Source organism: Pagrus pagrus, assembly GCF_965226575.1.
Source record: "Pagrus pagrus genome assembly, chromosome: 23".
NCBI classification, from domain to species: Eukaryota; Metazoa; Chordata; class Actinopteri; order Spariformes; family Sparidae; genus Pagrus; species Pagrus pagrus.
The window spans coordinates 4,989,238-5,016,776 of NC_140205.1; the positions used below are offsets into that span (position 1 = coordinate 4,989,238).

The following is a 27,539-nucleotide window of genomic DNA, read 5'->3' on the forward strand; positions in this document are numbered from 1 at the left end:
TCTCACCACGAGGGGAGACAAACATACGTCAGGGTGCATCCGGCTGCAAGATTTTTACAGCAGAAGTAGTCCACAGCCAGGACGTGTCCATCCAAGAAACAAATATGTTCAAACTGCTGCCTTTCTGGAGATTTTCTGTTAAGTAGGACGGTGTTGGATCCTGATGCACGTCACTTTGTTTTGACTTGAATCAAGACGAGACGATCCCGCCGAAAAAAACAATCGGCTCTGACACCCGTCTTGCCCTTAAAGGCCTGTCTACACAGCAGGCGTCTCAGTCACGCTGCTCAGCCACCCGTCTCACATGCCTCTGATGGAAGAGATACACTTCTGTGGTAATCAATACAGCTGTCCACACAGGCTGATGAATGGCTCACGTTTCACTGGAGCTTGATACACATAGCTGCAACCCGAAGCACATTTTCTAGTCTATTTTCTAAGGTTTTCCACGCTTCACTACAGTGATATAGTATAAATTAAGGGTAAATCATTGCACAAGATGAAGGCTCAATCTCATTTCCTATTTTTACACCTACTCCTCATTTTCAAGTGCCTCCTTGCCCTTCATGTCAATACGTTGTATTGTGTTGCAGAGGTGTCTCCTGAAGTTAGCATGCTAGCCAACTAGCCCTGGCCCATCCTTTCTCATAATACCTCTGCGAGCCCCCAGTCCTGACTGCTAGCTGCACAGCTAATTGGGCTAACAAGCTAATTGCAGCTACATTTACACCCCACTGTTTGTTTGTTTGGAGTACGAATTGGAGAGGTGGTCAATTCTTACATACTGTACCTTTAAATAAGTCGACCATAGAGGTAGGAAATCAGAAAACACCCACATGAATCCGTGAATGAATGAATTTGGGAGGGAAAAAGAAAAAACAGCCTTTCAAAGGGCGTCAAAAAAACATGCATATGAGTCATTGAAACTCTCCTCCCTTAACGGCCTTTACCTCAACCTATAAGCAGTTAAGCGTATAGGTGTCGCTAGTATCAGAATGAGTGTTGAGAGATTACACGAAGCACCTGCACGATTTAAAATGTCTTTATCTAGATCGGTATAAATAATCAGAATGTACAGGTTGGACACCGGCATGAAAAGAAAGCCAGAGAAGAAAAGGCTCCATTTAGCTCAGCTCGTTAGTCAGTGCAGAGAGGCTGTCACGTATGGTCAGTGGGAGTGCAGAACAACGTGGATTTAGTCATTATGTGCTGCACTGCTTTTGTTCTCCAGGTGAAATCTCGAACAAGAGACCACATTTCTTACAAAAACGAAACTCTCCCTACACGGTTTCATTACTATTCCTGGTTTGCAAAAGGCTCAAAAACCACAGAGAGGAAAGGAGCAGCGACAATCACGCCGAGTTTTTGGTTAATATGTTGGTGATTCTGCAGGCCTGACTATTTAATTGTTCCTCCTCTTGAAACGTTTGATTCAAAAAGGAAATTGTGGGTCCGCACGTTTTAAATCCTCACATCTCAGCCTGCCCTAACTGTCACAGGATGACATCACGCTGTTTTTTTTTTGTGTGTGAGTGCAAATTGCAGCCTCCTCTGCACCATCAGGAAATGATGCGTTCCACGAGGTGGGAGTGGAGGGGGATGAACGCTTGGCTCTGCACGCCGTCTACAGAGAAAGTACCTGTTTTCTCTGCTGCAATTTCCAGGCAGAGCAGCAGGGCCAGATATCAATGTCAAACGGAGAGAGGGTTTGAGAGGACGGATGAGGGGATTAAAGCGTGAGAGGGAAATGTCCGACATTCGGTTTAAAGCTGCGACAAAATAGTCGATAAATCAGTGGCTCAGTTGGCAGAAAATGAATCAACAACTGTTGTGATGATCAGTTTATCGTTTCAGATGCATTTTCTGGTTCTGGCATCTGGAACGTGAGGATTTTCTGCCCCTCGCTGTGTCACATAATTGTAGATTAAATTGTTATGAGCTGTTGGTCAGACAAAAGAAGACGCGAGGAGGACGTTACCTTTGTCTCCAGGCAAAGTGATCAGCATTTTTCTCAATGTTATTTGACACGTGATCGTCTGAAAGATGACAGCTCCTCACACTTAATCATCATAATTTCTGAGGTGGCATTTTCATGCACAAGGTAACATCTTTCTGTTGTGCAACCGGCAGTACAAACTGGAAGATTTTCAGTTGATGATGATGTAAGAGGAGGAAAATGCAGCAAATATTCACATCTGACGAGCTTGAGTTGAAAATTGACCTCAGTACCTGCCTCCTACCTGCCGAGGAGGTTATGTTGTCATCCGTGTCCTTTTGTGAAGTTGGTTTGTGAGCAGGATAACACAAAAACTACTGAACAGATTTCCACCAAACTCAGATGGAGGATGGGTCTCGACCCGGAATAGACCTCATTAACTTTTAGTGTGGATCCAGATAAAGGGACAGATCCAGGAATTCATTTCTTTCATATTATGAGATTGGCTGTTTTTATGACATTTTATTCATTTCTCAGATGAAAATATCTATCTTACTCAGATGGCTGCTATCAAAATGGGACTGTTGGGACTTGGTGGAGGTATACACTCTATTGAGTGCCATTCTAGTTGTAGATAGAATACATTTCTTTAAGACAAAGGAAATAAGGGTCTCTGGGAAACTGTGATCAGCATTTTTCGCATTATTTTTGGACATTTTACAGCCAGATTTGGGCTGCAGAGATTATTGTTTGGTGAAAAACGTCAATCATGACTTTGGTGAAGTTGTTTTCAGGCTCGAGGTAACATCTCTTTGTTGTGCGACCAACAGTCCAAACTGGAGGATGTTCAGTTTATGATGATGTAATCGGAGGAAGTGAAGAAAATATTCACATCTGGGATGTTTGAATAAACAAAATGTTTGGCAGTTTTGCTTCCTCCGCTAAAGATTGTGTTTCCATTGTGTTTGTTGGTTTGTGTTCAGGATTACACAAAAACTACTGAACAGATTTCCACAAAACTTGGATGGAGGATGGGTCCAGACCCAGAATAGACCCCATTAACTTTTGGTGTGGACCTGGAAGAAAGGGCATTTGTTATCAATCTCTTTAACATTGCCACTGGAAGATTTTCAGTTTCTGAGGAAATGTAGCAAATAGTCACGTTTGAGAAGTTTGTGTGGACAAAATGTTTTCCATTTTTGCTTGAAATTTGATTTATGTCCGTCTAAGTCATCGATTAATGGACTGATTGTTTGTTTACAATAGACTAAAGGGTCTGGATCATAGAAAAGAACCTGTTGCGTGAGAAAACCTGCATCCATGAGAATGAATTTCAATGAAGTTCCTCATGTCATATCACTTGAGAGCTATCAGTTTATCTTCATAGTGCTTCTTGGGCAATTTTTCCAGGTGCTATCATCATCAAATTACACGTTTCTCAATAGTTTCTGACAGGCCGACTGATGGGACGATCCAAACTCTAAGATTTCCTCTTTGTGATTATGCAAGGGGAGGAAATGCTGCAAATATTCACATCTGAGAAGCTTGAATCATCAGAATGTTTGGCATTTTTTTGCTTGAAAATTGACTTCAGTCCATCTAAATCATCAATTAGTCAACTAATTGCATTAGCCATAAGTTTCTTGCTGTATACGACAGAGGCTAAAGGGTCTGGATTATAGAAAAGAGCCTGCCGTGTGAGGGAAACCTGGATTAATGACACCTCTGAGAGCAGATCAATTTCTCTCCCATCTTCTGGAACAGTCTCTCCTGGAGCTCATCCACGAGACAAGTTGCACCAAAACTGCACCAAAGTCCTCTCAGCACGAGCATCTTTGTTTTTCACCTCTACTAAGTTTCTAGCTGCGAGAAAACAATCGCGCTGCAACAAATTAGCTGCAATATGATTTTTTCAGTTTTCACTTGGCTCCCGCTTTTTAAAGACATAACATTTCGAGTCCCTTCTGCTTTATAGTTGGAGCCAACTCATTCAGGGCTTTTGGATAAGAGAGGGGCCTGCCCACACTGACAGCTTACACCTTCTGGAGTGAGACAGTAATAGCATTGCCAACCAGGCCAGCACACACGATATAAACACAAACGCTGCTTCTGCACCATCACGACTCACCACTCGCACATAAACACTCATTAGCAGCCACATTCTTCATGTGGGAACACAATAGCTTGAAGAAAACAGGAGCCGTTTGATGTTCTTCAGGCGTAAATACCTGTTCTGACTAATGTCTCTGCAGAGCTTTGAAACTGAGAGCGTTCCCGTGTCAGAGGTCTGAGCCCAGTGATAAATATTCAACACACTGTCAGGAGTGCACTTATTCAAGCCTTGATAAAAAGAAATCACAATTAAAATCCCCAAACATTATTTACAAATCAAAATGAGATCACAATTTTGACTTTTTAACTTATAAATATGACTTTTTATCTTAAATTATGAATTTTTATCTAATTATTCTGACTTTTGTCTCATAATGTTGCCTTTTCATCTCAAATTTCGACTTTTTATCTAAAATTATGACTTTTTATTTGATAATTCTGACTTTTTATCTCCTATTTGTGACTTTCTAGATCATGATGTTGCATTTTTATCTCAAATTTCGACTATTTATCTTAAATTATGAATTTTTATCTCACCATTTTGACTTTCTATAACACAATTGAAACTTTTTATCTCATTTTTATGACTTTTAATCTCAGACTTTGACTTTTATCCCATAATATTTATATTTATTTGACTTTTTACATCATAATGTTCAAGATTCAAGATTCAAGAGGGTTTATTGTCATTCCACCATATACACAGTTCACAGTGCAATGAAATAACGTTTCCCAAGAGGCTTCAGTGCAATGTTACCTTTTTATCTCCGATTTTGACTTGAATGGTGAATTTTTATGTAATTATTTATGACTTTTGTCTCATAATAATGAAATTCAATAGGATTTCTTTTCATCAAGCTTTTTTTCTTTAACTGTCAGAATTGGGCCTCCATAGAAAAAGCCCACGCTGTGACAGTGAACTGAGAGGTGACACAGACACACTCAGCACATTTTTGCAGTTACACGAGTTAGATAAGCTTCATTACACAGTTTATATGTGTGTAATTGTTCAGATTCTCACTGTGTGCACTGAGAAAAGAAGCTTCTTAGGTCTAAAATCATGAAGAAATGAGAAACTCTGGACATGAAGGTGCATGTTCGTGTCTGAAGCAGCCACCTGTTCCTGGATATTTCTGTTAACATGCGGAATTAAGGTGATTCTCTGCTTCAGGGGAACCTGGATATGATATGTCTCATATTTCATGGACCATGGACATTCAATCACTCATGTTTCTCTCTTTTTGGACGTGTCTTACCGCTTGAATTCTTCCCACAGATGAGGTGCTGGTAGTGCTGCAGCAGCCCCCACACCTCCGAGTCGTTGTTGATGGCTTGCTCCAGTGACTCCAGCGTAAACTTGGGGATCCCGTTGTCCCTCTCCACCAGCGCGCTGCGCAGGACGCGGCTGAACACCTCTCTGAACAGGCTCTCCATGCACGCGGTGAGGTATATGGCAGCGTGCTCGTGGATCCTGAGCGCCACCCGGCTATCCACCATCCACCTGAAGAACTTCCCCACGGAGAACACCAGCCCGCAGCGCTCCGACTTGCCGCGGCTGAACTTGTCCCCGGTGCTCATGTTGTAGAGGGACAGGGCGCTGAGAGCCGCCGTGATGCAGTTGACGGAGATGGTCCACGAGAGCACCACCTTGATGGCGCTTTGGATCTCGTGCTTGGTGCACTTGGCGTAGCGCAGGCTGAGGCGCTGCGCCTCCCGGGCCACCCTCACCAGCGCGCGGCTGATGAGAGCGGACAGCCGAGCCAGGACCTCCGGCGGCGGGTTGCCCACCATCAGCTCCTCGTCTTTCCTCAGTGCGCCCTCCACCTCGCCGAGGCTCCATGGCACGTCCTCCAGCTCGGGCAGCTTGGCGCACTGACCCGAGCACTCCAGTATCTCCGTGTCCTCCGCCAGGACGGTGTTGACGGTGTCCAAACTGTTCTGTCGGCTGTGCATGGATTCGGTCAGATGCCAGCAGTTGCCCCCATGCGAGACGGACTGATGCGTGTCGGAGCAGCACAGCGACACGCTGGACGACCTGACCGAGTCCGCGGCTCCACCATAACCAGAATCAAGCGTTAAATCCTCCAGCGTCCTCACGACTGTCTTACCCTTGCCTGCCATAACTGCACCGCATACTGTTGGGTATGCTTGTTCTCCCAGTTAAATGCCACAAACTCGTCTCCTCCTTGTCCCCGAGCGCGTAATTGTATTTCCCCGCTTAAAGAGTGAAAACGACACAAAGTGAGCCTCTACTTTCCTTCCTCTGCGCGCCTGGATGTCTCCGATATCCTCATGAACACAACTTCAGATGCGTAACCCGAGAGCGCACAGACCCTCCGCGCTCACGCTGCAACAAGCGCAGCACGGGCAGGACTCCGCCGGGGAGGAGGAGGAGCCTGCAGCCCCGCGGACAGCAAGCAGCCAATCGGCGTCTCCATCAGCTGTGAGTGACAGGCGCAACCTGGCTGCTGCTTTTTCTACCTGGTGCTGATGGAACGTAGCTGCAGAATCACAGACGCGGACCCACGTAGGCCCAGTGTGCCGAACCAATCTGCTGTTTGTGTTCACGAAGCTGCAGCGTCGTGAAGCTGAGACACATGGAGCAGATGCGGAGTGATGACACAAACAACACGCACAAGCTTTACACTTTATATTACAGCATGAAGCCACACTGTGACAGAGGAGACGTAAAGTGGAGGAATGAGACACGAGCAGCACAGTTGTGTTCAATACAGGTCATTCCTCTGTTTACTCTGCTTTTATTTGTTATTTACACACCATCTCTTTCTATGGAAGCTCATTTCTGCCAGGTGAAGAACAGAAATGATGGAAACTGAGCCTTGATTTAAAAAATAAAGATTAAAAAAATCACATTTAAAATCCCAAAATATGGGGGAAGTAGAAATTAGATTTTTTTTTCTTTTTTTTCATCTTTTTATTTTAAATTATGAATTTTCTATCTAGTTATTTTCACTTTCTAATTCATAATCATGACTCTCATATTTTGTAATTTCAACTTTTTATCTTATATTTATGATTTTTATTTCACAATTCTGACTTTAATCCCCAAATTTTGACTTTTAATCTCATAGTTTAGACTTTTTATATCATTGTGTCGCCTTTTTATCTCGTATTTTTGATTTTTTTATCTTAAATTATGAATTCTTATCTAATTATTATGACTTTCTGTTTCATAATTTTTCATTTATTATCTCATCGTTTAAACTTTTTTCTCATATTTATGACTTTTTATTTCATAATTCTGAGTTTTGACTAATAATTATCACTTTTTTATCTCATTTTTTGACTTTTATATCATAACTTAAGATTCTATGTCAGAATTGTGTCTTTTTATCTCATAATTTCAAATTTGTACTTAATAATTATGACTTTTTATTTAGTATTTCTGATTTTCGTCTCTTAATTATGACCTTTAATCTCATAACTTTACCTTTTTATCTCATAATTTGACTTTTTTTCATCTTGTTTTTGATCTTTAGCTGTCAGAAATGGGCTTCCATATAAAATACCACACATTGTAACAGAGCTGAGAGGTGACACAAACATACACAGCACAGTTTTATACTTCATTCTTCTCAGTAACTTCAGGTCATGCGGTTGTTTAATCTCCTTTCATTTCTATCCACACGTCTAACCACATAATCACAGCAGCTCTGTTGGAGTGTGCTCGTCTGCAGAAGGAGCTTGCTGTGCAGTTTATCTCGACAATTAGGATGAAATACACACATTTTAACCACCATATTGTCAGGGGCCTCTTTGTAAATCAGTTACTCCTATGGAATCTCCATTTGCCACATAATAATGATTTCAATCACTGTATTTTGAATTGGATCATAATTACAAAACGTCTGAAGGAACCTCTGCAGAAATGACAGCATCCTGCGGTGAGAAGCTGTTGTGTGTCGGCATGCTGTCCACCTCTAGTGTGAAGTGCAAGCGAGTCTGCAGCGAAAGCAGCTTCCTCCGAGGAACACTATGAGCTTTAATGCCAGCAGGTGCCTATAAATATTTCACTGTTCAAAGCTTTTTGAGTTTAGAGATGCTTCGGACGGACCTGCAGTCCTGCGTCAAGGTTTAGCATCGCTTCATCGTGAGGTCATCCGATGATTTATCCATCACAACACAACATTTCTGTCGGGCCACGATAACAAAGATGGAGTGAGTCGAGTTCTGAAGGCATGCTGAGAGGAACAGTTGGTGGAATGATGATTCATCCATTCTGCCGGGGCTTCTCCTTGTACGTCTGAGCTGGACCGACCATCTGTCCACACTGCTGCCTGCCACGCCAGAGGCCCTTTTCATATTTTCTTAGCATGACACCGCAGTCACCACGCCAGAACTGAAAAACTTACTACACTGGAATATTTTTGTTGTCTTTGTGACGCCCACCCACTCTCGCAGAGTGACTGACAGGGAGAAGTGTAAAACAAATCATGTCGGTATCTTAGTTTCATTGTTTGGCTGACAAATGATAAACAATAGCAGCACCATGCTGCATGTTGTATCTCAAAGCCAAGACCCTCCGCATGGAAACACATTGAGCCTCTGAATGCTGTTGGATGGAACTTCTTTTGGCTAAGACGGACGTGTTTGTGAAGATTTTTTTGTTGACTGAATATTGAGTCATTTAACTGTCAACATAAGGGATGAGACGGAAATATTCTAACAGGAACTCCATAGAGAAAATGAAGGATTATTTAAAGTTGCCATGTTCGGAAAGTCAGATTCAGTTCATGGAGAATTCATTCGGACAGGTCATGTTGAGAAAATGTGCCTTTGAAACGCCCCGACAACAACAACGTCAAAGCTGATGCCTGCTCAGGCCTGTGACAGCTGACCAATCAGAGCACATTTTCGGTGGTGGGGTTCTTAAAGAGACGGAGCGTCCAGAGGATGGACAGAGGTGCTGCAGTTAAGGACAATATGAGAAAAACAATGTGATTCTTGGACATTAAAGGTGCAGTATGTAATTATTATAGACTGTGAAGAAGTTTCTGAAGTTCCTTTCCAAATCTACACATTGCACCTTTAAAGCCTTTATCACCCAGTCCTGTATTTTTGATTAAATGACAATAATCCATGTTGCATAAAGAACCTCTGTCTCAGCAGATGTCATCATCAGCACATCCCCTTCTCTCCGCCTGTGACATTAACTGACTTCATCTCCAGCAGTCTGCCACGAGCTCTTGATGCAATGCAGCATATCTTGCTGACTAACTAAGGTGAGAGCGGTGGAGGTGGGCAGCTGTCAGCTGCTTCTCTACATGCTCTGTGGTCCTCCAGAGCTTGTCCTCACGTATTAAGCGTTGGTTGCCTGGTAACAGCAAAATGAACATGATTTTTCCACGGCAAGATGATAGATGTTAGTGTTTTGCCAGCAGAGAGTGTGTATCATGTAAACGTGCTTCCTTGGTCATGCAGTCATGTTTTTGTAATTGGCGATACATTAAATGTTGTGTTTTTTTTTTTAGATTTGCCTGTGTCTGAAGTGCTTTGTGTAATTATGTCTGAGTATATTGCTTTACACTGTGTTAGCTGTATATATATTGTAAAGCCTTTATCTTTGGCTTGTTTAAAAAACATTAATAGGCGACTGTATTTTGTTTTGTTGTTCAAAATATGTATTTTCTACATCTAAACTGTGACTTTTATGAAATTGCGTAGCCTGTTATTTATTGTTATTATATTATACAACAACATTAATAATAAGAGTCACGTGTTTATTATCATAATACAATGATTCTGTGGAAATGTTGGTCCTTTTAGTGAAAAACACCAAAGAAGAAAATGGGTAACATCCATAACAACGACTGATTATTATCATGTAGGAGAAAGTTCTTATCAGACAGGAAGAGAGCTTTAGTGGTGTGATGTTATACTGCCTCTCAGTGGACAGAATGCAGTACTGCAGTACCTCTACAGGCCATTGGCTGCATTTTGCATCTTGCATAATTACAAAGTATTTTTATGTAAGAGAATTCTGTGACGCATTTAGACATTACATCATGTGTTAAAGCAAATAACATAAAAATAAATACACTACAATAATGATTATGATAATAATGTGTTTTTTTAATATTGACTTTATTCTAATAATACATTTATTTATATAGCAAACCCAAAAAAGCAAATGTTGCAGGTGCAATTGCAAATATAAGTATAGAGACAAAATAATTATACACATTTAACTTTATGTTGTTCATACTTACAGCATTATGACAATATTTATATGCTTCTTGGTCTAGAAATGAATACTAATACTTCTATTACTACTACTACTCATAATAACAATGACAACTATCTGAAAATGAAACTTAAGATGGATGTTGAAATAATTATATGTGTGATGTAATGTTGTGTTTGAGTCAAGATAAGATGGGAAATAAAAGGTTTTATATTAGCCTTTATTATAAGAAAGAATAATCAGAAACCAAACCAAGTTCCTGCACTTTATGAACAATATAGCACCACCTCACTGAATTTAAAAAACATAAAACTATTAAGACCTTTAGGTTATTAAATAAATATATAATGATGCATATAACATGAACCTTGGCATTGTAAAATGTGAATGTAGCTGTCCTTTGTTTGTTTTTTTACTTTTTAAAGTTTGTTCTGTATTGTCTGTGTATCTGTTTATTCCTTTATTTGAAAATGTTTACAACAAAGAAGTGGAAAAGTATCTTATCTGTAGTGCAGATTTAAGCTATAACTTTCACTTTAATCACAACTAATCTGAAGTTGGCTTTCAAGGTGCTTCTGCCTCATACAGAACTATTTCTGAGTTTTTACCAGCTCCAACAAACTAAATAAACAAACTGTTTGTTCTCATGACTGAATAAACAAAGACACACACACAGTTTCATACTGTTTTACTTTGTTTACATGTGGCAGACCCTGCCACCTTTCTAGCTTCAAACAGTGTTCTGGTGACCTTATTTTCCTCTAAGAACAGCATGTTTATTCACTTATGGAAAGTTAGTATTATTACCTCTTTTAGATCGTAAACAATAAAAAGTCTGAGTTTGGATTTCCAAAACTACACTGTGCCACTTTAAACTGCACAACTGATTTATTATATAAAGTGCGTCAGTCACTACTACAGTACTACAACAGTACTACAATAAAACTAACACACACACATGCACACACACGTTGGAGAGTGAGGGCGGATCATGCCAGACTTCACGTGCTGATCCGGGTTCTTTTGTCGTTAACAAGCCGGTGAGCTATGCAGGCTGACACCCAGAGGGAGGGAGGGAGGAGGAGAGGAGGGAGTCAGTCACAGCTGGGGTGGAGAGGGGTCAGTCTGTGTAATGATGTCATGTAACTGGTGCACGACATTCCTGTTTATGTAATAATCTGAATGGCCAGGATAACACGTATCTGGTCATTATTAACAGCAATTAACAACAATTTGAGAGTGCTTTGCTTGAACTTGAGCACCAACATATTATAGGTCAAAACAACCACGGGAGAGGGAGAGGAATTCCCCGAGTTCCCCAGACTTCCTTATAAAATCGCTCAGTTTTGTGAGTTGTTGGGTTAAAAGAAACTTTATAAACTTTGTGAATCGCTGTGTCAGATACATTCTTAATTAGTTAAGCCTTGTTGTGAATTCGGCATATGTTATAGCCACGTTTTAGCACGACTAGTTACCAAATACACTGTTATTGCACTAAAATATCCCAATACCCTTAACTCATTTTGAGTCGCGCATTTGTAGTAAACCCCCCAAAAATACAGCACAATGCTGTTCACCTCTGCCAAGTCTGTCTTCTCCGATCTAACACGTATCGACACAACTTTTATGAATAAGCATGCTAACGCGCTGAAGCAGCTCGCTCTACCATAAGAGGTCACAATTCAGTAACATCACCACTATGTGTGTTAACCGGGCCATGCTAGCTGCCTGCTCTCTGTCAGGGCAGGAGGGAAGCACGCTGCAGAAACGTGACCACGCTGGGAAACGCTCTGGGCCAATCGGAGAGCTCCGAGCCGTGTGCGTATGTTGTGGGCGGGGTCAGTTGTGTAGGTGCGGTGAAGAGGTTGAGCAGCTATTCGCGGACGTTGAGGAAAATTTTCTGATACAGACACCCAAAATAACGGCTCGGCAGCGGGGAAAGACAGCGCACACGGAACCGGGGAGGATTTAAAACAGCTAAGTGTTATTTTAAGTGACATTAGGACGACGCATTTTGACGGAATCGTAGTTTGAAATTGTATTTACATAACCAGCTTTCTTGGTGTTCACGGCAGCCGGACTCGCGCCGTGTCTTGTGGCAGTTAGCAGCAACCAACTGCTTCAAAATACATCGCAATTCAACACTCCGCCGTCTAATTCTACTCAGATAGCGTGTTTTTGGTGCAGTTTTGCTAAACAAAGCGCTTATTTGACGTTTTAAACGTGTTTTTCGGTGTTCAGATAAACAAGTTATACAACGAGACAGGCTCGTCATCAGGTCCTAGCGCCCGCCGCGTTCGGTGCCAGTCACATTGCCGGGGAGCGCGCGCTGTCTTGTCTCGTGCCCAAATGGTTCAGCAGCCATCGGTTTCTAAATTCTTCGACATTATGGAAAAGGTCCTGTTAGAGCAAGGTTAATCACACATCTGGACCGGAACCACTGTGTGCTGACAGAGCATACGGGCGCTTTTTCTTCGATTTCCCCAGTGGACTCGATTCTGCTGTTTCTGTCTTGGATTTTTTTTTATTTTTTTTTATTTTTAAACACTAAGAGCATAAGAGAGGAAGTGACCATCAAAAAGACTTCTAATAATTCAAAAAGGAATAAAAAAGGACTCGTCCAGTTGAGTAATGGTCATTAATACGATCCACTGGTTCAGGAAGGGCTTGCGGCTCCACGACAACCCGTCGCTCAAGGACTCTCTGCTGGGAGCGGATACTGTCCGCTGCGTCTACATCCTCGACCCCTGGTTCGCGGGCTCTTCCAACGTTGGGATCAACAGGTGGAGGTGAGCAGTGCAGGCACCATCATACACGTAACTCCTCTCTGGGATTGCTGTGATTTGTTTACATAAGTTTCTGTGACAAATGCATGCAGCAGTTGAGCATTTCACAGCATCTTCTTTGTGCTGATGAGCTCAAATGATTAGTAGATACATAGATTAGGCAGTTGACAGGTAAGTTTTGTGCAACTATTGATGACCCAGTTATTGATTAAGTCACTTTAGAAGGAAAAATGCCATTGCCACATTTTTGTGACACTCTTTTTGTGATTATACAGCCTAATCTTGTTTTACATGATGTCAGCTTGGGCACTGCAGAAATACTGATAATCACTTTGAATGTTTTTGCATTGTTGGAAAGATAAATTGATAATGGATTATCACAGAGACCATAGATATACTACAGATAAAGTGGCATATGTATTTATAAATGCACAATTGCACAACAAAAAGAAACAAAAAGTTTATATAGGACAACCTATACAGCGACACCGATCTGTGATGTATCTCTGATAGGCCGATATATTGGTCGGGGTTTGCTGGCTTCAGACTTTATACCCCTAACTTCTTGATCAAAGTTTCCATTTTTGTTTGACTCTTTAATGCAGTATATTGTAACTGTGATGATGTTGGTGCAGATGTCTTAAAGGGCGCTGACCATCGGCCAATGTTGGGTACTGGTTGTTGCGGTGTGTCCCACGTTGTCAGCACTCGTCGTCCCTTGTCGGTGGCTTTTTGGCTGATTGAGCGTGTTGAATCAACTGCAGAGCTTGAAATCATTCAGATTGGATGTTCAGTCAAATGAATCAAGTGCTGCTTTTTGGCCGAGACACAGGTGACGTGAGGTGACAAGGCACCAGTCGGCCTTCGTTGCCCCTAGTTTTGATGTCAGATTTGGTTGGTCTGTATTGGTTATGTAACACTGCATTGTTTTGAAGTGTCTACAGTAACTTAAATATTTATGCACACTTGTAAGATATGGAAAGCATGTCACAAATATTTGGCACAACTTTGTCAAACTGGTTTGCTCCTGCATTTATCTTTACAGCAGGTGTATGCATCAGATGTTTTCTGCCACACTGTATGTTTTGTTTGTTACGTCACAAGAGAGAAAGAAGAGAGAAATGTGAGGATTTGCTACTTTCATCATCATTTCATTTATCATTTATGACAGTAAATGAAGAGTCTTTGAGTTTTGGACTGTTGGTTTGACAAAAGAATCAATTTGAAGACATCAGTTTGGGCTCTTGGAAATTGTGATGACCCATTTTGTAGACTGAACGTTTAAATATATTAATTGTGAAAATAATCAGCAGATAAATTGATAGTGAGAGTAATAGATAGTTTTATCCCGAAAGGTATTAACTTTATCTTTCAACACAACGACAGAAATCTCGGGAGTGAATCATAAAATATTACTAAACTGATTTGATTTTTATCGTTATCATAATATGTAGCGAACAGTTACTGATATCTGGGTCAATCACATGATTGTGTCCTCCATTACATCATGAAATTTCCCGGTAATCTCTACCCAGTAATCATCAAAAAACCAAACATCAATTATACCGTCAGATACATAATTAAATGAGGCAAAATAAATATCAGAGGCTGAGATCAGGCATCATTTATAATATTACTTGTTCCTTTTCCTCCTCAGAAAGTGAGTCAGATCTCAAATTGATAAACAGTATTTTGGTGTGTTGATCCTCACTTTACTGCGAGACTGTAATTTATTTCCAAAATGGATTGCAGTGTTTATGCTCTGTACACAGCCTTGTTACAGCAGCAGTTCCCAAACTCGGTCATGTAAAAGAGCCACCGGTCATTGCAGTGTAGGACGAAGATCTCAAAATGTCTTAGTAGATTGTGGCAGTGTAAAAGACACTCGCAGAGGTAGATCTTTCCCACATCTGAAGCGACTGAGATAGAAATAAGGAAACGTCTGCTTCTCCAGACTTAATTAGTCTTCTGCATGTACAAGAGCTGAGACTAATGAATTAACAAGCATGGCTTTAATCTCTTTGCTGTCATTCTGTGTAGTGAAAGCTTGTCTGTTCCTTCAGTCTGCACTGCATGGAGAGACAATGTAAGGTGGATTATGTCTGTCCTTCTTGATATATGACCTGAAGTTGACCTGTTTTTATCCTCACAGTTCATCGAGAGCGCAGCATTGCAGCATTGAATTCTTACATTTTACATAACTGACATTTTCTGAGCAGACAGTCAGCCAGTGTGTGTGTGTGTGTGTGTACACGTGCATGCATGCAAGACAGGACAACCTGTTTGAGTCTGGTGACACAATTAAGTATGTGCAGCTTTACAGGCTCATGTGACAAGAGATAAGAGAAAGGACGGTTTGGGTTAGCGAGAGTTTGCCAACCTCTCACCCACTGGCTCTGTCCTCCTCATTTCCAACCTATAACCCATCTTGAATAACGTTCAGTGTTACATGGGAAGTTTTCCCAGTCAAAACAAACTATTGGCATCCTTTTTTACAACCTGACAAACGTATGCTGTTAGCCTGCAGTCAGCTAACTGCTCCTGTGTGGAAACTGGCACATGAAACAGTCTGCACATGCAGCTGCTGAGTGAAAGAGCTCCTGAGATTTTCGACACAGTCGGCGTCTCGCTCGATGTTTTTGTTTCCTCTCCTGCTGCGCTGCTCTGGTTTGCGCTGCGGTCCCATGCCGTCACTGGGAGAGTAGGGCAGTAGCAGCAGCAGCAGCAGAAAAGGCGCGCCTGTTATGGAGCATCCATGTTATGCTTCATGGTTATGCAACGGCAGCATGGAGTGACGCAGAGCTCACATGCAGATCGCACAGTACGCCCTGATTCATTCCCTTTATTTCATTTTCATGCACGTATCACACACAGACATGAAATGAAACTCTTTTATCTGTGAAAGCAGTGGAAGTGCAACAGAGACAAAACATAGAAAATCTCGATGTAGAGTCAGGAGACTATTTGTGTGTAGACAATTTGCTATTACAAATTCAATTCAGTTCAATTCAAAGGGCTTTACTGGTATTGAAAACAGATGTTCACATTGCGAAAGCAAGTGTGTAGCATCCAAAGTTAACTATTATGTCCAACAGTCAATGGGTATTGACTGTTCAAAAATAACCAGCCACTCAATAGATTACCATTGTTTTTATGCTTTGGTGTTTTTGGCCAGTGAGTGAAGCAAGTCTACCATCAACTTGCATATTCTGGTGCTAAATGTGTTTTACACATTTGCTTGTTTACAGTATGTAATTCTACGGCATTTGTGTTGTTTAAAAAACAATATTTCATGTTTATATCAAGTTTCATGTCTGTCAGGACATTTTGTATCCTACAGTCTGCGTTACGTAAAGCAAGAAAACGTCTAAATATTATGCTGATGCCACGGGAACATTTTGATGAAGGCTTTGAAAATCTCTTTATATCCTGCAGCCTCTATAATCACTTGTGCCTGCGCTAACAGCGAGCTCCGTTATCATTTTAATTGCTTGTGTAGAAGTGAGACGAGCCCTGTCATTAACATCTATGGGGGGTAATCCTAGAAGAGTGACTGAGGCGGGTCGATGCCAGATGACATAATCGCAGTAACTTTCCCTGCCCCCCCCAACATCTCCCCGCGTGGCGTAAGTAGGTCAGTGTGTTATTAGAAAAACCCTCTACCGTTCTCGTGTTTTTGACCTACTTCTGCTTTCCTGCTGCTGCAAGACACCACAGCTACTGCAACTGTGTCCGCAGTAATCCCAACAAAGATGCTTCCATCTGATATCTATCTGGACGCTTTATGCCACAAACTGTCAAAGCTAGTCGACAGAGTAATGCTGGGTGGCCTGGAGGGTAATGAGTGACTCCATGAAAGTCTGTTTATAGCAACTAGGAGAGAAGGGCACATGTACAGCAACAGGACAGCATGGAAAAAAACAGACACATGTTTTTTTGTCTTTATCCAAACATCTTAAATACATGGATTAAGCTCAGACTGCTGTTCTTTTGGAGTCAGGCGGTCTGAGTCTGTAACGCTGGTCCGATCCAGGACCAAACTCGTGGAACGGCCAAATTATTCTGAGCTGATATGTGAGAGAGTTATACAGCTGCCATCAGATAAGATTGTGGTTGTAACTGCCTCCAGATGTGAACGGACACTGTGGAGCTGTTGGAAAGTGGAGAAGGGGAGTTCCTGAAAAATGACATTACTCAATGAATGTTACATAAAAATATAACCACTTCACTGCACATAGGTTTAAAATAGGAAGTGAGTTCTGAAACCTTTTTCTCTGGAGAGCCACCGATCAGCTCACAAGCAAAACTGCTGTATCAGGACAATGCAGTGTTATCTTTAACCAACAGAGTGATTGTATAATGATGATATGATCGTAGTGTGTTATAGTTTAACACAATTCTAAATGAACTGAAAGAAATTGTGATTAAAAAGCTGAAAAGGCTTTTGGCTGACTGTAGTAGCAAAATGTATCATTTGCATTTAACCACACATATTGTTACCTTGCATTACCTTGCACTGATTTATTTCAGGTATTGGCCTATAACCTTATGCTTTATTACACCTTTTCGCACTGTGAATTATGACCTGGCCTAATTATGACCTGGCCTAACTATGAAGGGTTTGACTTAACCACTCCCGGACGCATGTCGGGTGTTGTGGGTACATCCAAGGCTGTCTGGCCAGCTGGATATTGTTTTGGGAAAATCTCCCTGTCTCAAGATATCTGAGTGTGCCATACACTGTAACTTTGTCTGTGACTCTTGGTCAGTCTCTGCCAGGGTTTGCTTGGTGAAATTGGTTAACTCTGTTTGCTCTTTGCTTTTTCTACTTTATTAAATTACACAAAGACAACCTTGTGTGAATCATCTATTATTTGTTCACGTCTACATAAGAATTTCCACCACACTGACCCATTTTTGAGAATTATTACAGTTTGAAAGAGGGTTTGTATTTTAACCAGCGAGAGAAGAGAGACAGCAGTCATACAAAACAGCGAAAGCGGAGCTTTAAATAGGCTCGGCCAATATCCCAAATTTTGCATCATGATATTGTCTCACTCAAAATATATTTGAATATATATTTATATTATTTTATCTTATTTGTATTTAATGTTGATTAGTAGTATGAATAAATAGAGGACTGGCAGGTTGATATGCTGTTCTTCACTTTTCCCATCGCAGCACCAAATACAAGTTTATCTTTCAGATGTGAAATGTCCCATAACTTGGACACAGTTCATTGAAAGCCAAGTCTGAGGAATCCTGACATGTAATGTATTACTGTGGAAAAATAAATCTCAGTCGAAGTATTGCAACAAATACTGACATCTTGCAGAGTATAATCACAAACAAACCACCAAGCCCATTTTGTCCCAGTTAACCTGTGTGACTTGTTGGTCATGTCATAATCTTGTAAAACAGCCTTGGATGAACAATAGTAGCTGGGTGCTTTTAATCTAAGCCGTGACACATTTTGAGTTACCTCTCACTTTAATTTGATGCAGCTAAACCACTTAAAACGTCAATGCATATCTGCATTTGGCAGCAGAATCCATTGAAATTAATGTGCAACAGGACAATTCTGGCCGTTTCACAGTGTCGTCTGATTTTTTTTTATATTTCCATGATTGTGGTTATAAATAGAGAGTGACAGTTGGCTGTTTTAGCTTCAATGTCAGTGGTACATTTCATGAATATGCACCCACCTTGCTTTTATATCAGTTACAGACATGATCAGACCTGTTTGTTACAGGAAGCTTCCACCTACGACCTTTGGTAGCTATAGCAACAGCACGGGAAACACCGTATTACTGCCGCTCTGTCTGCACGCATGTTGCTGTGTGTGTGTGTATGTGTGCTCATGTTTGCAGTTTATGTCTTATTTTTGTAGGTGAAATTAGAAGCACAGTGCAGATTGTATGATAAAATGATGCTGAATCACAGTTTATACTTTGTTGCTATAGTGACAAACTGTTTGTCGGTCATGTTTGCTGCTGTGGGTCAGTAGTTAGTTGATTGACGTCACATACAGTGATGATTAAACTCATGTGGTTGCAGCTTGGTTGACTCATCCACTGTCTGCATAATTCAGCCTCAATGATAAGTTCAAGCTTTGTCTTTTTTAAATTGTCAGATGAAGACTTAGGACTGTATACATTTGCTTGGCATAAGCTCAACAACCTCCTCACACTTGTTTATTCATGCAAAGTGAAAGTGGGTTGTTGTTATGCTGTCAGGACCAGAAAAAAGAAAATTGGCACCCTCAAGGATAATCCTTTCATTTCACTTTGTAGCTCTGCTGGCTTCAGGTTATTTGCCATTAGGAATAATTGTCTTATGAGGTAATAAACCTGATTTCAAGAAGTGATATTCAGAATTTATACAAGTGGATGTTTTCATGCTTCAAGCAAAGGCAACATCATTTTAAATGGATACACACAATAGAGAATAACGGAGCAGGTTCATTTTTGTGCCAAATTAGAAGTGCAGGTCATATAATACACAAATCCAGGTCCACAAAGTGATTGGTATGGATTAGGGTTGTTACAATACTGATAACCGTATCAGACGTTTCTTCAATACTGCGTAAAATGCTGGATTGGGTGTCGGCGAGTATGAAAGTCTACGCACCGATCAGATACCACCGAACTCATAAGTTCAAAAACAGGACCCTGCGACCTCCCAACAGTGTCCGGTACGCCTACATGCAACGTAACAGATAATTACTGTGCAAAAAATATCAGTAAAGGGCAAACAACTTGTGTAACTTCAAGCTCATGTCAGCAAACATTGTTTTTGTCATTTAGATGATAAAAGAAAGTTGTACAGCATCAGTTCTTTCTATGTATCTGTTCATGTTTTGCAAGTTGTTCCATGTTCACACAAACATAATGAACCCAAAGTGACGTCTTAAAACAGATGCCTTTTTTTTTTATGTCCGACCAACAGTCTAAGAAAAAAAAGACATTCATTGTACTGTCATAGAAGGCTCAGAAAAGCATTAAATATTCACATTTCTGCTGAAAAAATAAAGTTACCGACCATCAAAATTGTTGCCTGTCAGTCGATTATACGATGAATAGGTTGTCGTATGTTTCAGCCCTGAAGTTTAGCCTGTCTGACATAATGTTATTTAAATTCAAGGCCGTTTATAGTCTAGACAGTCGTTGCACAATTATGATAATATGTACGATGCCATTTTTCTGCTGGTACAGATTCTGCCATGTCTGAACTGTAAACTGAGATAGCTCTCTGTTTACCATCAGTCGTACAAAACTATTGCAGACAATGTTGTTGCACATCAGTAAGCATTATGGCAGTATTTACAGATACATTTTCCCATCAGCTGATTAGTGATAAGTTAACAGTAGCACTCTGACCCTAAATTACAAATGTATTCACATGGACAATGTTTCAGTCCCAGTCAATATTTTTGTTTCAGGCATTTTGACCTAATTAAGATGTGACCGGGGTTGAAATGTTGTGCATTTAATAAACTGTGAAGTTTGGAGTCAGTGTGCAGGCGCTTCTCTTTTCATCAGTACTAACTTCCAGTAGCTTTGCACATCTGTGATGTATAATCACATCTTAATCTTTACTTTTACACCTAGAAACCAAAACCTAGCAGACTCAAGTCTTTTTTGGACAATGCAGTTATACAACAGGGTCTTTCCTGATGTGTCAGCAGTTGGTTTTTTTTTGTTTTTAAACAAACCATCCTCTAACTATGTACCAGAAACAGGCTCCTTCACCATCATCTAAGTGGCAGTTTGTCCTCCCGTCTCTCCTGACTTACTTATATCAGCTCAGTCAGACTTTTCTGCTGACTCAGACACCTGCTCCACTCAGACTGCTGAACCTTGAGCTTTGTTGGCAGACACATTTTCTTCTCCTGACACGACATTAATTAAACACTTGTCACTTCAAAGCGAGTTGTCAAAAACATGAATGCACACAATGCTGGTAGATATATATACTTTCTTTACTGTTTACTGTCTGTAAACATTATCTGGATGGCTATATAACACACTATTGTTCAATAAATGGATTATTAGACCCTTTATTGTTTGTTATTCGTCACAAATATTAACGAGGCCGGTCACTTTTAGACTAGGCAACTGTACTAAATTTAAACTTCCTTTTAGAGGTCACGGAAATAAGTCGTTGGGAACATCCGGAGTCAGCGCCATGTCGTGAATGCAGCAGTATGTTATTTCAGAGAGTAGGTCATCTGGATAGACTGCATACAATCTGCATATCAAAGAGCAAACAGAATAGAAACTGCTGCGTCATGTCTTTTCAAACCCAGAACAACAGAAATAATCAGTTTTCTCTCCCCACTCACCGCACATAACATTATGTCCCTTTTTCCAGCTTCATTCGCATGAGGGTTCCTGGCATTGTACCATGATTTTTATATTTAGCTGTATATTGTCACTCACCACTCTGTCTTTATTCCTGTCGTCCTCCAGGTTCTTACTGCAGAGTCTTGAGGACTTGGACTCCAGCCTTCGAAAGCTCAACTCTCGACTATTCGTGATACGGGGCCAACCCACTGATGTCTTTCCCAGACTTTTCAAGGTAACAGGGTCCTCTGATTTAAACATGTATCTGATAGATATCGCCATCAAACTTCTCAGTTGATTAAGACAGTAATTAAACTATATTTTTGCCTATCGTTTCTCACCTTAAGGGAACTTTAACTTGTTGTGCGACTCCTGTTTATTCTTTTCTGTTGCTCACTTTTGTCCTCTGTCCTCCAGGAATGGAATATTTCTCGTTTGTCTTATGAGTACGACTCTGAGCCCTTTGGAAAAGAGCGAGATGCAGCGATTAAGAAACTGGCCTCTGAGGCCGGAGTGGAGGTGACAGTTCGCATCTCCCACACACTCTATGACCTGGACAAGTGAGTTCACATCACCCACAGCATCTGTAAAAACATCTTTATCTGTGTGTCCAGCAGTTCTTTAACTCTTTCTGTTCTCCTGCAGGATCATAGAGTTGAATGGAGGTCAGTCCCCTCTCACGTACAAGCGGTTCCAGACCCTCATCAGTCGTATGGATGCCGTGGAGATGCCCGCGGAGACCATCACGGCGGAAATCATGAGGAAGTGCACTACGCCGCTGTCCGACGACCACGACGACAAGTTCGGGGTGCCCTCCTTAGAGGAGCTGGGTGAGTGAAGCAACCGTGGCAGGAAGCAAAAAACATGATCACACATTCTCCAAACTGAAATTCAACATCAGAGGCTGAATATTAATATGTTCTCTGATGTGATCCCTGCAGGTTTTGATACTGAGGGTCTGTCCTCAGCTGTGTGGCCCGGCGGAGAGACCGAAGCCCTCACACGACTTGAGAGGCATTTGGAGAGAAAGGTCAGTCAAATCAGATTGAAAATTCTCTAAGCAAGGATTTTACTGACTGTTTAGTCATTTAAAAGAAAAACTAAGCAATTTATTGAACTAGAAATGGCAAAAAAAAATGGTTTGATACTTCTCTCCCCAATCTTTTGAGATAAATGTCCATCTTTGATTGACACAACATCATGCAAACATTTCATACCTGATCATGTGACTGTGTTGCCATCAGGCGTGGGTTGCCAACTTCGAGCGTCCCAGAATGAACGCCAACTCGCTGCTCGCCAGCCCGACGGGCCTCAGCCCATACCTGCGCTTCGGCTGCCTCTCCTGTCGCCTCTTCTACTTCAAACTCACTGACCTCTACAGGAAGGTATGTCATTTTAAACAGAAACGTGTCTGCACACGTTATGTGTATACTGGAACTGAAGTGTTTAGAAGAGGAAACCCCTTCTCTTATAATAATACAACTAATATAAACGTTTCAACATTTAGTCTCATTCAGAGTTTCTTATTTTCATAAAGTATTTTTCCCCAAAATGACAATAAGCTAATGAGTAACAATATTTTTTAAATGATCTTTTCCACATTGTGACTATGTTTTTTATTAGCTATGCTACATTGATTATATTTTGGATTTACTGTAAAGACAGAAGACATCAGAGTGTCTGACCTCTCTCTCTGCACACTGCCATTTTAGTTTAGTCTCCTTCTACAGCATGTGTGAGTGTTTTTCCTGCTCTAGTTGTTTATAGCACCACCCAACGGTTCCTAATCTGTTTTGTAGCAAAGTTAATTATCCACAGCAGTGCTACTCTGTTGCAATGGCTCCCTCTTCAGGTGTGATGTTGTCAAATCAGACTCCAATACAAATGTTGACAGCCAAGAAATACGCAGTATCATTGAAGAAAATTTACTTTAATTAATCAGCTGATTGCTTTTTAAACTTTTTTTTCCTTTTAACCTTTGAAACTTACAAAACACAACTCTACAGACATACAAAGTAGAATAATTTGAATCATATATTTGCAATAAATAATAAAAACAGTATACAAGTCTTAACTGGTTTGTACAGGTGCTGGAAATCCTTTAAAAAGCTTTAATTCTAAGTAATACTAAGATGTCCTTCTTCCTCTCCAGGTGAAGAAGAACAGCTCTCCTCCTCTGTCGCTGTACGGCCAGCTACTGTGGCGCGAGTTCTTCTACACGGCAGCTACCAACAACCCGTGCTTTGACAAGATGGAGAGCAACCCTATCTGCGTGCAGATCCCGTGGGACCGCAACCCCGAGGCGCTGGCCAAGTGGGCGGAAGGCCGGACCGGCTTCCCCTGGATCGACGCCATCATGACTCAGCTGAGGCAGGAGGGCTGGATCCACCACCTGGCTCGACACGCCGTGGCCTGTTTCCTTACCAGAGGAGACCTGTGGATCGGCTGGGAGGAGGGCATGAAGGTAAATAAACCCAGGAAATGATCGCGTCTACATGTCTTTTTATTCTATTATTCTTTTTTTCTATTTCAGTTTGAAGACTTATTTATATCTTGTTGTCGTCCAGTCTGCTTTGTTCCTGTTCGCTGAAGTGACCTATTTTTCCCACAAGTGACTCAGTTTGATGTAATTAATTTATGACTCATCATATTGTTTCTTAAGAAATGTCACTTTAAAAAAATGTAGGACTTCAATATTTTAAATGTACTAGAACTGGAGGTTTGAAGTTCTTGTGCGGGTCAAGCCGTCAAATGTCCCTCAGCACATTAAGAATACTGGTGTTCCTCAGCTCACCTGATGCCTGTTTCTGTCTCCAGGTGTTTGAGGAGCTGCTGCTGGATGCAGACTGGAGTGTGAACGCAGGCAGCTGGATGTGGCTCTCCTGCAGCTCTTTCTTCCAGCAGTTCTTCCACTGCTACTGCCCCGTGGGCTTCGGCCGACGCACAGACCCCAACGGAGATTACATACGGTATGCTGACTTTTCCCTGAGTGGGAAGTTTTTACTTGTTTGATAGGTGTTGAAAATGTGGCTTGGTTAATGAGAGATAATGACTGATACTAACACTTGTAACTAGTCATTAATCTTCAGCATTACAAGTATTTACCTCCCACATGTTGATGAATTACCGTTGGCTAATTTCACTTGCTTGTTGTAACAAGATGACTCCACCCAACATGTTCACTAAACCTCTCCATCTCTTCTCTCAGGCGCTACCTGCCCATTCTCAGAGGGTTTCCAGCCAAGTATATTTATGATCCCTGGAACGCTCCGGAGAGCGTACAGAAAGCAGCCAAATGTATAATTGGAGTGCATTACCCCAAACCCATGGTGCACCACGCAGAGGCCAGCCGCCTCAATATCGAGCGAATGAAACAGATCTACCAGCAGCTCTCCTGTTACAGAGGCCTCGGTAAGGACAACACTAGTTACAGAATAAAATTATCACCAGATAATATAAGGTTACAGTTTATAGCACACTCAGAGATACCTTGAGAAAGGGAGATTTTCCCAGGAGTGTCTCCCTGAGGACCTCAGGCTGCAGTCTTGCTTGAGTCGATTTAAAATGTCCATTTCTTAACACATCATGGCCTCAAATTGAACCAATAACTACTGTAAAAACTCTAAATGAATGTGATCTTGTATCTGTATTAACTTCTGACTGTTCTCTGTCTTCAGGTCTTTTGGCCACAGTCCCGTCCACACCGAGTGGTAACGGTAGCGGTGAGACAGGATTCCCTGTCGAGGCTTCACGTGATGCTGCAGCTCCTTCCGGTAAGCAGCTTAATTCCTACAGAAGTCCTCAGTTTTTCATAACTTCGTCTTTAGTCCACAGCAGTGAAGTAATGTCTTGATTTCCATTTTACAGGCTATCAGATGCCAGTTCACTCCCAGGCAGACTGGCAAAGCGGCGTCATGATGTACATGCAGGGCGACCAACAAACCAGCATCGGAACACACCAGCAAGGTGAGGACACATTTAATTCACCACATCTGTTTTCCTGTATTTGTCATCGTTGTACCCATAAGTCCTGCTACTCTGCTAATCCTTTAATCTTCCTTGAATTCCAGGTTATCCAGGTACCAGTGCCGGTGTGATGTGTTACACTCAAGGCACACCACAGCAGATTCCTGGTTCGATGCAGAAAGGTGAGAACTGACGGCACCAGCTTGTATCAACCATACTTTACAGTGGCAGAGATGGTAAAACTGTATTGTCAGGGTGGCTTTCTAAACTGTGCCGTTGTTTAATTCTGTTTTATAGGACTTGAACTCCACTGCAGCACGCAGAGCAGCGGCAAAAGACACAGCGAGGACTCCGGCAACGGCAAAGGCTCTAAAGTCCTGAGACAGAGCAGCCACTAGAACGGTACGTTGGAAACTTTACTCCCCCAAATGTATGAGTCATTATCTCTTCTCTGTCAAGTTAATGACTGAAACTGCATTTATCACACATATTTCTCATTGTCGCCATGTTTGTGTTTCCTCTCTTGCAGGAGTGTCTGCAGACTCGCTGTCACTCACACGGTGTACAAAGCCTGACACAAAATGGACGCAAAGACTGACATTTTTGTTACAGCACTACACTGTTGCATGAACACATCTTCAGCCGAAGAAAACGAACCCACCGTTCGACACATTCACAACTCTCTCAAGTAACAGGACTGTATATTGTCATTTGGACTTCACAGCCTGGTCTGGTGCTGATGACACTGGAGCGGCTGTTACACTGTGCTTGTATTTGGGTTAATATTGCCAGGACTTAAAGTCCTTGTGTATATAGTGAATTTGCTAATTTCAGCTCACATACAACTTGTACATATTTGAATATTGTATGTGTGTTTTCTCTCTTTGTGTAGCCATAGACCCATTGATATATTTTTGATATGAGAAATAATTGTGGATGGATCTTTTTTTTTCTTTTTGGAAAAATTTTCAATACAAATGAAAACATTTATAGACCGTCCATTCAAAAAAACCATAAAGAATGGTGAGAATTCTTGTATCTATTGTAATACAGCTGCCTGTCCGCTCATTTACTCTACTTTCCGGTTTTTCTCTGTTTTTGAGACATCCAATGTATCTATGGACCACGTTCTCATCATTTCATGTCTCTGTCTCAGTAATAGTTGACTAGTCTGACTTCATACCACTGTAGAGGCAATACCAGTATGCTGTAAACTACCAAGTGTTTGCAAAAAAAAGGTGACAGGAATACAGACTCTTCATATCATGGTGTCCCACCCCCTGTATTTACCCCCCAATAAATGTACCACTGGAGAGAACTGCTTCACTAGCTTCATGTTTCTTCTCAGTGTTGCTTGTTTAATTAAAACTTGGTTAAATATACAAACAGTATCAGTCTGTTCTTTGAAGCTGAAGTGTTTAACATGTTAACATGCAACATGGTCGACACTGTGGACGAGGACCCACCCTCTCTAGATATAATACGGTCGCTGTAGAGGATTACAAAGTGGATTTTCACCTCGTGTAACGTGTGTTTGACCTTTGGATCACTTGTGTTTATTGCTGTTACCTGCACAAGTGTTTATCTTGAACAGGTAGATAACTTTACTCTGCATTTGCTGTAAAGTGGTTGTGGTCAACTCTCACTTAAATCAGCACTCACCAGAGAGTCCGGTTCTCTCTTAACGTAAGAAGAACACCTGACATTGGAGGTCACCTCCGCAGATCGCTGCTGAAGTCAGGTTGTTTAATAGGAGTGAAGATAAATCTACTTTTAATCCAAGAAGTTTAAAATGAATCTGAGCTTACCCTCCTTAGATAAGAGCAGGATCAGAGGTGTTTATTCCTCCAGTAGGTCTTGACACTTCATAATATCATTTAAAAACATACAAATACAAATTCCGACATGGCGTTTATTGTCCAGTTACCACAATCGTTGTGTTCCAGCAGGAAATCTTAGTTTACAAAAAAATTACAGCTTAATGATTGGCACTCATTTCCATGCCTCACTGTCAGTGTTAGTTGATACAGTCGTTGGCGTACTGTAGTATAAAATAACAGCATTTTGGAGTAAGGTTTCAAAACAGTCACAGCGTCATGTTGACGAGAGCCCTCAGCTGTGCCTCTGCATCACATCAGAGAACAGGCTGAAACGTATTAGTTGCATAATAAAGTAGCTCTGAATACTTA

The 27,539-nt window shown here is 41.3% G+C and overlaps 3 protein-coding genes across 4 annotated transcripts in view; 2 read left to right on the top strand and 1 right to left on the bottom strand.

Moving 5' to 3' along the window:
- btbd11a (BTB (POZ) domain containing 11a) overlaps positions 1–6,848 on the bottom strand; it is a 177,292-nt gene extending 170,444 nt beyond the window's left edge. The window contains exon 1 of one of the 2 annotated variants that reach the window (XM_084345855.1): positions 5,305–6,848. In XM_084345855.1, the coding sequence (XP_084201981.1) occupies positions 5,305–6,169 (865 nt within the window). In that variant the 5' untranslated portion in view covers positions 6,170–6,848. The remainder of the gene's footprint in view (positions 1–5,304) is intronic. The other variant, XM_084345856.1, reaches the window with a different exon arrangement.
- The window catches only part of LOC311252588 (liprin-beta-1-like), a gene marked incomplete at its 5' end in the record, with an annotated part of 281,918 nt that overhangs the window by 143,837 nt on the left and 110,542 nt on the right, over positions 1–27,539 (top strand). The gene's annotated exons all lie outside the window — the stretch shown is intronic.
- Positions 12,093–26,736, top strand: cry1a (cryptochrome circadian regulator 1a). Its single transcript, XM_084346122.1, has 14 exons — positions 12,093–13,042; positions 21,511–21,619; positions 21,802–21,944; positions 22,030–22,214; positions 22,326–22,414; positions 22,629–22,769; positions 23,537–23,848; positions 24,202–24,353; positions 24,593–24,795; positions 25,062–25,157; positions 25,252–25,350; positions 25,455–25,532; positions 25,648–25,752; positions 25,880–26,736. The coding sequence occupies exons 1-13, from the start codon at positions 12,885–12,887 to the stop codon at positions 25,746–25,748; spliced, it is 1,866 nt and encodes a 621-aa protein (XP_084202248.1). The 5' UTR covers positions 12,093–12,884; the 3' UTR covers positions 25,749–25,752; positions 25,880–26,736.